A 14,057-nucleotide genomic window follows, 5' to 3' on the forward strand; every position below is an offset into this window, starting at 1 on the left:
TTTAGTTAAATGGTAAATAATGTCAGCTGCATTGAGTTTAAGGTCGAGAAAACAATATTTTAGATACACTCGAGGATGTGTGATTGTCAGAATGGTCGTGTCGGAGATGAAAGGACATCGGGGCCTTTCCTTTGAAATGTTTGGGAATGTCCCTAATACTTTAGTCCAGACTTTTTATTATAGCCATACTTAAATAATAAAACTGAGAAATAGCTGTTTATGATTTATTCTAATTATGTTTTCCTGAAATTTATGACAGTGGGCTTGGGCTCGAAGTATTCCGACATAACGACATAACGGGTCGCTGAACGTAGCCACGATCACGGGAGGGACGTGTATTTAATAGAGGTATGGAATAATTAAATAGTTCTCCTTATAAACAAAGATTGACCCGAGGGTTACAGAAAGGTACGGAGTTCCACTTGGAGATTCAGTCAGATAAGTTCTACTTGTACCGTAGACAAATACGTTAAGTCACACCCGAATCGTGAATTAGTAAGTTGAATTCGATTTAGACTGTGGAAGAAATCGCATTCGTCATCCCGTTGACCGTGGATTCGTTATCGAACCTAAATCCATTGCCGTCAACATCTTGATTATCTAATCGCCGCTATTACTTGTTAAACTCTGTGATAATCACATTTGTATCGATAACTAGCATCGATAGTACATAATAACGATGGCCAATTCCCGTGACAATTTATTATACGCCCTTAACTCAAATGATAACCCGACATATATATATATATACGTTCCAATAATCAGTGACAGTTTTTTGTTATTTTATTGCTTCTATTAAATATAAATAATTTCAATAGTTTATTAGCTATTTTTGCGATAAAATCTTCTATCTATTATCAGGGAGAAAATAATTCCTCTCTGTTGTTATGAAATTGAGAAATAAACACACTGCATCAGTTGAAAATAACGTCCCTAGACAAGTTACTAAGAACTAGTGACTTTCGTGGTTGTCAAATCCTATGTGCGTTTTGTTAGATATGTACTGTATGTACACTGTTTGTATATTTCTTAAAAACTTGATAAAGTATCTTTTGTTTACCTGTTTCTTAAACATACCGAGGAATTTATAATGAGTGACGATGATCGAGACATCGACATTGAGAGCGATGTAAGCCCTTAAAACTGTTCTTTCAATGGACCTTGTTAAAGAGATCGTTTTTTAGGAAGGTGACGATTCCGATTCTAGGCAGAGGCATTCAAACAATACCCAATATTATTCTCAAGTAAGTTCATTATCCACTCTTATTTTCCTTCTTTTTTTTCTAATTCTATTCATTTATTCAACATCTTTTATTTAATTAACGATATAAACAAGTTTTATTTTCAAAATATAAAATGTAAATATTGTTGAGGTTAAATGAACACTTTCCGTGCGATTTAACCAATTTATTCCTGTAAATAATTTATCATTGAATATCTTATAAAACGAAGATACTCGACTAATATGTATATTGATCTATAGATTTAATTTTATAATTAAGATTAAGATATACATACACATGTTTATTTTTAATAATAAAGTTAAGATTGATATTGATTATAAATCAAGAATTTAGATGTAAGATTTTTATACAACGTGTATGTAATTTAGTTTGATTTAATATGAAAAAACATTGTATATATTGACAGGCAGAAAAGCGGGCACACCATAATGCACTGGAACGGAAACGTCGGGATCACATTAAAGATAGTTTCTCTAGCCTTAGAGACTCTGTACCTGCATTGCAAGGAGAAAAGGTTGCAAGTAGGGCACAAATTCTCAAGAAAGCTGCTGAGTATATACAGTTTATGCGACGCAAGAATTCCTCCCATCAACAGGATATTGATGACTTGAAACGCCAGAATAATCTCTTGGAGTCTCAAAGTAAATATTAATCAGAAAATTAATTAGATTTTATTCTGACATTCTTTGGAAATTCAAAATACAGTTTAAATAGAAGAATATTACAATTATTGTCCATTAATTATATTTTGTTATGATTGTAGTTTAGGTAAAAGTTTATATATGTTACTTTTATATTTAAAAAATATACTGAAATATGTTCCATACACTATAAAATATATATAATATTGATCTCCAAAATTTTTCTGCACCATAAATGTATTTTTGTATTATTTACAGTTAGGGCACTTGAGAAAGCAAAGATAACAGGCAATTTTGCTGCTGAAACTTGCGAAGTCACAAAGTCAGAAGGTGTACCAATGCCTGGATACAATGACACAGAGTCTGAATCATCAGACAGTGAAACTAGCAGGACAGTTCGTCAATCAAAAAAACTGAAAGTCGGAGGCCTCCACCATTGACCAATGGTTTGATATAATTTTTGTTTTGTCAAAAATTTATTTTTTCGTTACTACTAAACTTCATATAAATATTTATTTGTATAAGATGAAGACACTTACTCACTGAATGGAGTCTTTGAGTGGAATCTTAAATATCTTAAAACCGGTGTACAAAATATTGTAAAAATTATAAGTAATACTATTGCTTCATTTAAAAATATATTAATTAATACATTACGAACACTTTGGAATAGATTCTTAAAATTTGTTAAAAAATTGGAATTATTTTATTTATGAAGATAGTTGTTTAATATAAAGTAAATAATATATTGTGAGGTATTTTGGCTTATACTTATCAATTGATAAACTAATTGAATTTAATTAAGGTTGTGTATTAGTAACCACTTTGTCAATACAAATTCAAGCAATACATTTCCTTGAATATATAATCTCTTTATAAAAGAGTTTCGATTTTAAATCTTTCCTTTGTTTTTTTATAATTCTTAATTTATTTATCCAAGATTGCTTATCATAATTATTGTATTGTTGGTTTATCAAAGAATCTGAAAATACTAAATATATGCTCAATTGTAAAATTTATGAAAATTTTGGATTTATTTATCGTTTGGAGAAGAATTTAATAATTATATAGATAAAATTTTTATTACTAGAAGAAAATATATTGAAATATATAGAGATATAGAAATAAATATATTAGAAAATATATTATAAAAAGAATTACTCAATTTTAATCACTTTTTAACCTTTTACATATATGTCTATATGATACAAAGTAAGTATTGATAATGGTATATGTTTATTTCAATTAGAGTAGTTTTTTAAGAAAAATGTTTCTTCCTTTTGAACTTTATAGAAGTCTTTGTAAATAGATGATAAGTATTATATCAAATCAGTAGAGTAATATTCTTTTAGCAGGAAATATTGTACTCTATAATATTAAGAAATACGAAATTTATTTTATAAATTATGAAGAATTTATTAAAATCGAATGTAAAATTATTACACTCTTATAATCAGTAGAAATAAAGATCATTTGTGAAATACATTTTATTTATATGCATATCCTTCTAAAAGGTATATATGTATAAAAAGTGACCAAACTAAATCCAATCACCTAAATATCTGCTTTATTTATTATTGTATGATAAAGCTTCTCAGGACGACAGAGGAAATAGTTTCTTCTCATGATCATGTTTTACAAGATTTCATCACCATTTCTTTTAAGATATAAGATAATAAAAAATATATTTATTTTATGTTATCCTTATAGAGTGTGATACATCTTAATAGCTATACTATTCCCATCATTCAATCTCGAGATATTTACGCCTGATGTGTGCATATGTAATAATTACTTATCTTTAATCGACAGGTGGCAAAATTAAAAAGTCCAAATTTTATTGGTCCTTGGGCACGAAGAATTTCTTAATATTTTATAGTTCGCAAAAAAGTTTTGAATGTAAGGAATTGAGATTAGTTTTATCTAAGTATTAATTAGATGCGATTAGTGTAGTATTCTATCTTGGACTTGGTGACAATATCTGCATGAAAATTTTCCTTATTCTTAGTACCATGGATTTATCACAAGATGGCGTCACCATGTACGAAATAAGAGACTACACTCATTGCATGTAATTAATTAATTCTGTAGAAAATCGGAATAATGACACGGAGATGATGTATAAATCCAGAGATGATTTATGAGAGTTAAAATTTTAATTTAATCCCTGAATAGTTTAATAATTTGCCCTGCAGATCGAGAAATTTCATTTTTTAATTTAAGCATAGTGGCGCCTTTATTTGGGAGTTAGTAGTACTAACAAGAAGTCAAATTTTGCATATATTCACACTTGGAAAACTGTCAAAATAGACGTAGTTAGACCAAATTTAGGACATTGTATGAATTATCATTTATGAATATATTAAACCAATAACATTACCAACATCAAATTAGAGTAACTAAAAACAACAATCATAAATAATGAAATGGTTTAAAAATATGTACATTTATTAGCAAATGTACAGATAAGATATAAATTTAATCACTTAATTGAAATATGTTTATTTAATCACGTAAGTTTTCTCTTGTAAAATTGAATCTTTACATCATTATGTCCTTCAACTTGTACTATAATATTGAAAGTAATTATAAGTGTATTGCATTTAAAACATAGGCTATCCTAATGGTTCTTTAAATTATATATGTATATATGTTGTATGTAATATACAGTATATACATATATACATATGTGTGTGTGTGTGTGTGTGTATATATATGTCCATACAAAGGAATTTAATTTTATGATGTACATGATATATTACAGAAATAGTTTCTTTTTCAAGTATTATCGAAGTTTGATGAGAATATTTATAAAGATATTCTACAAAATGTGATAATTATAACAATTGAATTATTAATCAAGGAGATAGACATGAATCATTAAAAATAAAAATATGCAATGCATTATATCATATTCTTTAATTATACAATAATTATAGTTACAAATATAAAAATCAATTACTACATATGCTGGCAGAGTTTTCGAAATAATTTTAACATAAATATCCAAGAAGCCAGATAAACATATGTTCTACTTAACCTTGTTTCAAAATTCCGACCATCTTTGTTATATCTTTCTAAACATATTAGGAAAATATAATTGGTTTTCTACAATTATTTACGAACAATATACATAAATAAATAATGAATACATGATATTTTATATTATAAAAAATTTATCGAATGAATAATCATTATGTTTTTCTGTAACAAAGTATAATATGTAACACTAATGTTACGTATTATATTAAAGATCTCAAATTACCTATAAAATATTATGAAATAATTCGTTTAGAATTTTCAAGAAATACATACTTGTAGGATATAAAAAATTATCTGTAATTAATATTTTCATGGTATATTGATACAACAAATTACTGAAGTAGCAAAATTACGTTTTTATGTTTTCAAGTTTTGCACACTTATTCAGATTATATCGTTAAGTGTAATTTTTGCAAATTATTTTGATAAAATATATTTACTATACAATAAGTATGCACTTGATCGAGATAATGCATGCGCAAACTTATTCAGATGTATCACATATTCAACAGCTCAACTTCTTTATACTCAACATAACACAAAATATCTATTTCTCTTGCAATTCCAAAATTTAATTTTAGACAAAAAATGAAAATATAATTTTAAACACGTAGGAGAGAAAATATGCGAATAATTTGAAACTTTAGGCAGGTAATATCACAAAATATTTTTCGATTATTCCGTCAAAAACTTAGCATTAAGTATTTTACATATTTATACTTATTAAACAATTTTTATCGTGAATTTAAATGTGATGAAGATAATAAATGTGATGAATGCTGTTCATGTAAAGATAAGAATAATATTCGATTGTTCTGAATAATTTGATACTTATAGGTTATGGGTACCACATACGAGAAACTGTTAATTATCAACCACATATACCACACCAATAAAGAATATTAGTATGCAATGACAATGAAATGGACGATTCTTGATCTCTGATAGTAGAAAGTTGCTGTTAATCTGCACAAAATTTCTCCTATTAAGCACACATTACACAGACCGTGATAATTAATACAAAAAATAATGATCATAATGAACGATACAATTAATAAACTTCCATTTAAATAATCAACATTTTTAACATTATTATCATTTTAAATGTTCGTATATTTTTACACAACTAAGTAAAAATACTAATATAACTGTATATATGTATATATATACACATATTTTTATGTAAATTCATTCTATGTTGCAAATAAAGAACTAGATAGTTACTTCACGTTTTTTATATTGGTACTATAAGCGCAGCATTCGTGTAGGTAACTTCGGAGCATTCTACAATGTTACAAAGTTGATTATTAAAAGCAAACGCAATTTTTATTATTACAATTATATATGTTTTAGGTGTGAAAATTACATTTTATTTGTAGTAGTCAGCCAATAATGAACTATTTTCAACAATTATATCCTAGATTTGATAAAATATTTGCTGAAACATAAAATGTAGTAACTATATAATTTAAAATTTTCCTCTAAATCTGGTAATAAGTCAAAGTTACTAGATATAATAAGTTAGAATGAAACATACAAGTGCCTATTCATACGATCAAATTTTGACGGAAAAATTGAGCAATTCAAAATCGAATACAAATTAATAAGAAGGGAATTAACCCTACTGCATCTTTCAGGACACTTTTAACCCAATTAAATTTTTCTAACGTTTAAAGTATCTCAAATTTGAATATAGTAAAAATCTGAGAAAAATTATTATTGGTTTGTATGGATTTCTGGTTTCAATTTTATGTCAAACGTTTTTCTAAAATATTAAAATAGAATACTAAAATTCGCAAATATAAAAATATTCGCTGAAACAAAATCATGACTGAAATACAAGAATTAAACTATTGCAACAGGGTTAAACGCAAGTGGACGAAAGCAGCAGTTTGAAGTTGGCTGCGTAAAGTTGGCAACCGATTGGAGCGCTATCGGTACGGTAGTGGGGATAGAAGGGAGGTGTGGTAACGGTTAGGAGTCTCGTCCAACCACGAGAGGAGCTAGTAGCGTTCGTCTGGCAGTATGAGGCGGCGTGGGGCTAGGGACGATGCATGGGCTGCGACTAGGAGGCACTTGGGAGGTAGGGAGGGCATGCGAGCAGAGCACAGTTCAGTAGTCGCCATTGCAAGTCCCCCCGTGCTCTCGTATTCGTGACACTCGGACGCGTGGAGACGATTTTGAGCTAACCTAATCTCCCCGCGAGGGCCCTAAGTGTGCCCCCCCGATGCAGAGATATTGCACCGAGCTCACCGATAGATTGTTGAAATCACTTGATAAGGAATACAATGTAAGTAGCGGAATGAATCCGCGATGCGCCGTCCGTCCGTTCACGCAAACGGCTATCGGGCCACTCTCGATCCCCCGTGCGCCGTGTGCCTGTACCAGTAGCGTGCGCGAGAGTCACTGAGAGTGTAGTGTGGTGGCAGTTCCGCGTGTGAGTGCGAATGCGTTTCTTCTGTGTACGTTCGATTCCAGTCAGCCAATTTTCCTTTTGCACGAGTGTATACATCTAACGTAAAACACGTTTTTCGGCTACCTGGAGCATAACCTTAACGTTCCTCCAGCGAATTGTCCAAAGTCGAGAGGAACTTACAAAGAAATCACCGTTCCCTTCCTTTCTAGATGTCCCCCGCTGTTTAGACTCTAGTTACACTCGATTGCAGTACTTTCGCAAATTACCATTTTTTACCGTATTTATATCATTTTTAGAATTTTATATAGAGAATTAAGATTCGAGGATAATTGGGAGAATCTCGCAATTCGGGTCCGATAGCCGTTTTCGAACAATTTTTGCGATAAACGTTAACATTACCATAAGTATACTTTCATTTCGCTATAGATTAAGGAAATGTATATAGACACGTGTTGATTATTTGTATTTTACGTTCGTTCATGTTTTATATCACGTATTAAATGTATCAATGATCGAATCGTACTATTATTTGCATTTGTAGTTACAGTAGTTTGAGCTTTATATCAAAGTATGGTTCGATTTTACTATTGTAAGATCGAATTTATCAGGCAATGAAATATCTTTTGTTACGTATTGCTAGGAATGTAATTATCAAATTATTATTAACAATGTAGTAATTGATTAAAAACACGGATGTAAATTTATCAGAATTTTAAAACTTTCTGCATATTAATAAAACATTAAAATATTTTAAGTATTGAATTTATTATCTTTTAATTAATTTGCATTCTTTCAAATAATACTAAAATTTTTAAAGAAGTATTTTCTTTTTAAGTAAACTTAATATAGGTTGATCATCTATTTTTATTTTCAATAATAAATGATTTAATTGTTGTGTGCATCAAATATTTGATAAGACAAGCTCAACGAAATGTCATTAATTATTTATATGTTATGTAAAACATGTAATTTATTAATAATTTATATAAATATCTATTTCCTCAAATATTTAGGAAATTGGAATAACATATATATTGAAAGTTATTTTCAAATATACAAAATATAATTATTTTATTAATTCTAGCAATTTAATATAACTGATACATTTGTATAGAAATATAATACATTTAATTTACAAAATTAATACTTCATAATGGCACAGTTATTAAATTTCTTTAGGTCATCGACATGGGAGCTGTTGTGGATGTCATTACGGCCCTGGAAAAGACGACGATCACTAAAGAAGTGCTTGAGGTAAAAATGCTGCAAATATATTATATTAAACAAGTTATATATTAGAATGACAGAAATTACATCTCATGATAATTTGATGATATTCATTTGGTCTTATTTCTATTAATTTTCTGGTTAATGACATAAGTATAAAAATGATCTGTTGAATTATGTCAGAGTACAAGACTTGGAAAATACATCAATGAACTTCGACGAAAAACAAACAATGATGCCTTGGCAAAGCGTGCGAAGGATTTGGTACGAAGATGGCGTGATATGGTTTTACCTTCTGCTCATTCTACACCACAGCCTACACCAGCAGACACAGCACCACCTGCTCTTAATGGAGCAAAACCACATAGCCCTGCATTAAGATGTTTTAAACCACAAAGTCCAGCATTAAGAAGTATAATGCGGTCTCAAAGTCCATTGTTAAGGGATACGCTTGCACTCAGAGTAAGTCATTCAAACATTTATTTTTTTATTTACATAATATATATTAAATATAAAACATATATATGTGTACCATGTGACTATAATATCTTTCTAAATTGAATATATTCAGTTATTAATGTTCTTCATTTTAATGTGATTAAATTTCCAATGAATTAAAGAAAAAATTTTATATAAATGTAGATTCAGAAATGCTTTGTTACAAATTCATAAGCAAAATAAGTAATATGTAGGTAATATATCTAAACTGTTTCTTGAAATCGAGGAGAACATATTGAAGGAAAAACAACACTTAATAAAGGCTAACAGAGTAAAAGAACAATTGATCTTTGAAAGTAACACGATTGACAAGAAATTTATAATTTGTTAAGTTCAACAGTATTAAAAGTATTTATATTTGTTATTTTTATCAGATCAAATTTTAATTTGTATATTCACTATTATATTGACTTTTAATCTACTTGTATATAACATTTTCTTTTATTTTCATAGAACATAATAGAACAAATATATTGTTCCAATTGCAGGTGCTTAGTCCAGTTCTATCTGTGAATTGCGATCATTTACATTCTCCTAATGCATCATCAAATAAGCAGTCAATTACAGTAACCAGCAACCACAGAACAAGTTCTGATGTGCCACCTAAGCTTGGTTCTTCGAGCCAACATCATTCGATGGAAGCAGTGCCACGAACTCACAGTTCAAACAAACGTCTTCGAAAAGATGATCCCAAGGACCAACACAATTATCAGCGTCATGATTCAGTCTCAATTACCGAAAGTGAAACCTTTGTTAAAAAACAACGTCTAAATGGCGAAAATGTGTGTGGTAATTCAAATATGCAAGTGCCTAGCCCCACATTTAGAGAAAGAATCTCTGATCATTTTACGGAGTCTTCCACTAAACCTGATGAATCAGGGCCAAAGAAACGTGGTAGAAAGAAAGGCAGTAAATCTACGAAGAAGCAACCGGTTTTAGAAGATTGTGTAAAGGAAAAACTAGCTAGTATCTCAAGGAATCCTAAATTAAAGACAACGCAAGAATTGCTGGCTGATCTACGGGCACGCGGCACCAATTCTAGCATTAATTCAAGTGCTCTACCTAGTCAAAGTGTAGAATCATCCGGCATGGAAGATATTCTGAGGAGTAGCAATGAACAAGTATCAAAGTTCCTTCGTGGTCCTCAGAATAATTTATCCCATAGAAATACAGTTTCTGAAGCCTCACCAGAAAGTCGGTTGAAGCCCACAGAAAACTGTCTCGATGTACCATCTAAGTGTGAAGAATCAGGTGTAGTGTACAAAGAAAAATCAGTTACAAATGTTCAAAATAATCAACTAGAACAGTCTCAAGATTTAACGGTTGAAGAAATATTGGCCAAGTTACCACCAATAGATCCGAGTTCAATAGATTGGAGTGAGTGTGAAACTGAACCAACAGAAGATCAAAATAGTACTGAGTATCCACCTAGACAAATTACTGCAGAGGATATAGAAAGGTTACATACACAATGTGTTGAAGGACTGAATGGAAACTTCCAACCAAAATTATCGTTTTTAACTTCGACTTGTAAGGAAAAACCAGAGGTAAAGGAAGATGTGTCAGAAATCAATAGTGTAAACAATGTGTATAGCCAGCCTGATGAAGAATTTCGAGAATGGCATCAGATGCTAGCAAGGTCCAGTTATAATGGCCAGGTTTTCCACATATTGCCTTATGTTATTATTGATTAGTAATTTTATTATCTTATTCTATTATTATCCTGAAATTTGTGAAAAATCCCTATAAATATTAAAGAGATTGATTAGTCATCAATCTATTAAACCAATTTCTATTGCAATTTATGATTGCCTTTATTTCTATAAATGCTCTTTATATTACCACCTTTATCATCATTATCGTTCCCTAATTATTCAAATTAAAACTGATACTTTGAATATGTGAACCAATCACGCTAGAAATATGTAACTGGCAATCATTTTTCCCGCGAATATCATTCTCGACGATATTCGTGTCGTCACAAACCTTAATTTTACTTTATTCGTAAAAATCATTTATTGTTATAATCACCATTATTAGTGTCATCTTCTTCATCATTATCATCTTCACCATAGACGTTCATCAACAATACAAGAGTATCTTTATTATTATTGTTATTGTTGTTACTATTACTACTACTATTATTAATATTATCATCATTCTCGTCAATATTATTCATTATTGGCTTATCAAAGCAAGTTTTATACAGAACAAGGCATAAAGAAGATATTTAAGAATCAAAAAACGTAATGTTTGGAACTTCTAATGTAATATTTAGCTCCAATGTCTGTGACAATGTATTTGAGTCCAAAAGGTACTCTTTGAATGCTTGTCTTTCATTGTGTATATTATATCATTATTCTCATTAACATTGACATTATTGTGTAAATTATCACTGTATTAAGAAAATGGTAGCAAAAATCAGATTCGGATTATAAAAACTATTTAAAATCTGCAAATTACTTTTTTCAAATTTATTATAATTAAATTTTTTATAAGAACAATAATGTTTCATTTTCTTAAAGAATGAATTTTTCTTTGACAAAAGATTTATATAGCATTGTAATATGATTGATCACTTTTCAGAAATTGTACAAACCATTTTATTCACTTGCTAAGAAAAGAGAGGCACACTGATTGAATCAAATAGTGCATTTTGGCCTATGTATAAAGGAAAAAAGAATTATTTTCAAATATTTGAAAAGAATATATGAAAAATAATGGGTAGTTACATTTCATTTGCTGTGACATACCCTTTGGTTAATTGTATTATTTTTACAATATGTTTGAAGAATGATGTTACACAAAAAGTATAAGGAATGATTATGGCAAAATGTATACTTGTACCACGCAAAAAGATAACGCTATAATATTTCAAATGCTTTTTGACACAATATTCTGTTTATAAATTTAAAGTATTTATTGAAATGTACAGATGTCACTTAAATATAATATGAAAAATAATTTTTTGCGCGTGGTAAAAAGTAGTCGAACCGAATATAACGAGGCCTTAATTAAAGTTTAAAAGTAAAAAAAAAATATTTGTCTAATAAAGTATTATGTTGCATATACTTCTAGCAAAGGTAATACAATCCGAGTAAGTTTTAAATTTTTCTATCTCAATTTTATTTCATATGTTATTAGTACAATATAGTAAAATGAAAGTAAAAGTCTAAATGAAAAGAAAAAAGAAATTCTTGTTTTTAGAACAATTGCAGCAAAAATCCCCACATACATAATTATATTGCTGGAAGGAAAACATGTTATGTGCAATGTTCAAATGTTCCAGTGTAATGCAACAAATATTTCAAAGCTATGTAATTTTTTTAAACAAAAAGAAAGATTGAAATTATTTGAAAGATGTAAATACGTCGTTCAAAATCATGGAAACACTGGAACCAAAATATATTAATATTTTCTGTAATAACCAAATAATACTATGTGTTATGTAAAAAAGAAAATAGAAAAAAAGAAAAAAAACAGGAGAAAGATTGTACATATTATGCCACTATATCATGTATAATGAAAGCTTTGTGAAACATTATGAATTAGAAAAAGAAAATGTCTGATTTTATATGTGTTCATTTTTTGATGATAACAGTTACCTTTTTGTTTACTTTCACTTATGATGATTGTTTTTTAAATGTTTGAATATTTTGAATGTTTGAAGTTAACATCAATTATTGACAAAAGAATGAGAGATCACTCGTTGAAATAATTTTTCTTTTGAATTAAGCATCACAATAATAACAGTTGAATATAGTGAAATATTTCCAAAACGATGTACATATAATATAAATTTTTATAGTTTCTCGTGTTACATTTATATTAATTACAATGTCTTGTTTTACAAGTATATGATAAGTATTTTATTTATACCGACATTTGTGTATACCTTTGTATTTAAGATTAAAGACACAAGTTAATATAATTAAATACTATAATACACATAGTAGTTTCAAGATTGTTTAAGCGATTGTTTATGATAATTTCAATCTATATATGTATATCATTTCATTTATTATAATTAATTTCTGGATATAATTTATTTTACTTCTAATTATATTAATTTTCTACTTTAGTTAGTTACATCCCCATCAAATTTGAGAATAATGTTCGCTCTTGTTATTTAGTACAATTTCATTTTATCGAACAATGTATAAATATCGTTCACTATGAAGATCCATGAGATTATTGGATGAATTTTAAACAAACCCTGGTTCCCATCGATCTAAGTACATGCTGTGCTATCGTTATGATTACAGAGTATATGATGCGCTTATTACGTAATATACATCGATAGCATCTTTATTTTAGAGTAACGAAATATTAAATTCAGTGAATCTAAGACGATATATCCGTCGAATAAAAGTTTATGATAACAATAACCTATGATAAACAGAATTGTATATTTCTATTAAGATTTTAAGATATGCCTTTTTGATCACGGTATTTTCATTTAAATATGTTAGTAACCATGGCATGTGTTTTTTTTTTTTTTTTTTTTTTTTTATAAAAGAAAGAGATCATACGTCCTTTTTCATAAAAAATAACGGCGATCAGTATAATTTTATATGAAAAGCGTTTATCTTCGAAACGAAATCCCGTGCCTTTTTTACCACTGCAATTCTATCATAATACAGAATCTGTTGAAAAAAAGTGATATTCTATGAAATAATGATTAAATAAAGTGAAACAACCCCTTAATAAAATAATATCGGTCAATGTGATTTGAGGATGAAATATTTTGTTTTATTCGGTTCCGTATGATTGAATCATTGTTAAATAATAACAGAGCTTAAATATCTATACTTGAAGTCAAACAGCAATGCTATTTAAGAGAGTTCAGTAATAAACCAGATGTAAAAAATATCGATATTAATGATTTATTCCTGTTTAATCAAACTTTTAGTATAAGTCTATATTGGATTGATTAACAATTGGATTAACAATAACAACTTAATATTAATGCTTTTACAATATAATATA

General features: G+C 28.7%; 2 protein-coding genes and 1 long non-coding RNA gene across 5 annotated transcripts in view; 2 read left to right on the forward strand and 1 right to left on the reverse strand.

The window, feature by feature from the left end:
• LOC132914925 (mediator of RNA polymerase II transcription subunit 26) overlaps positions 1-12,642 on the forward strand; it is a 78,422-nt gene extending 65,780 nt beyond the window's left edge. The window contains exons 2-5 of one of the 3 annotated variants that reach the window (XM_060974442.1): positions 6,935-7,217; positions 8,523-8,597; positions 8,754-9,032; positions 9,557-12,642. In XM_060974442.1, coding sequence (XP_060830425.1) covers positions 7,155-7,217; positions 8,523-8,597; positions 8,754-9,032; positions 9,557-10,762 — 1,623 coding nt within the window. In that variant the 5' untranslated portion in view covers positions 6,935-7,154 and the 3' untranslated portion in view covers positions 10,763-12,642. Of the gene's footprint in view, positions 1-6,852; positions 7,390-8,522; positions 8,598-8,753; positions 9,033-9,556 lie in introns of those variants that run through there. The other 2 variants (XM_060974443.1, XM_060974444.1) reach the window with 2 other exon arrangements.
• Positions 971-3,375, forward strand: LOC132914911 (protein max-like). The gene is made up of 4 exons (XM_060974421.1): positions 971-1,129; positions 1,185-1,244; positions 1,651-1,885; positions 2,144-3,375. Exons 1-4 carry the CDS (start codon positions 1,091-1,093, stop codon positions 2,323-2,325), a joined length of 516 nt encoding a protein of 171 aa, XP_060830404.1. The 5' UTR covers positions 971-1,090; the 3' UTR covers positions 2,326-3,375.
• Positions 4,781-6,749, reverse strand: LOC132914930 (uncharacterized). Its single transcript, XR_009659731.1, has 2 exons — positions 6,294-6,749; positions 4,781-6,211 (listed from the first exon to the last, which is right to left on the reverse strand). It is a non-coding gene; the product is annotated as an uncharacterized LOC132914930 (long non-coding RNA).
• Positions 12,643-14,057: the final 1,415 nt, after the last annotated feature.

The sequence above is a fragment of the Bombus pascuorum genome, chromosome 15, assembly GCF_905332965.1.
Source record: "Bombus pascuorum chromosome 15, iyBomPasc1.1, whole genome shotgun sequence".
Lineage (NCBI taxonomy): Eukaryota > Metazoa > Arthropoda > Insecta > Hymenoptera > Apidae > Bombus > Bombus pascuorum.

Excerpts from the sequence above, each read along its gene's own strand:
- LOC132914911 (XM_060974421.1), top strand. The coding sequence starts at position 1,091 with ATGAGTGACGATGATCGAGACATCGACATTGAGAGCGAT. Across the intron at positions 1,245-1,650 it reads ATACCCAATATTATTCTCAA|GCAGAAAAGCGGGCACACCA; the intron begins GTAAGTTCATTA and ends ATATATTGACAG. Across the intron at positions 1,886-2,143 it reads TAATCTCTTGGAGTCTCAAA|TTAGGGCACTTGAGAAAGCA; the intron begins GTAAATATTAAT and ends TATTATTTACAG.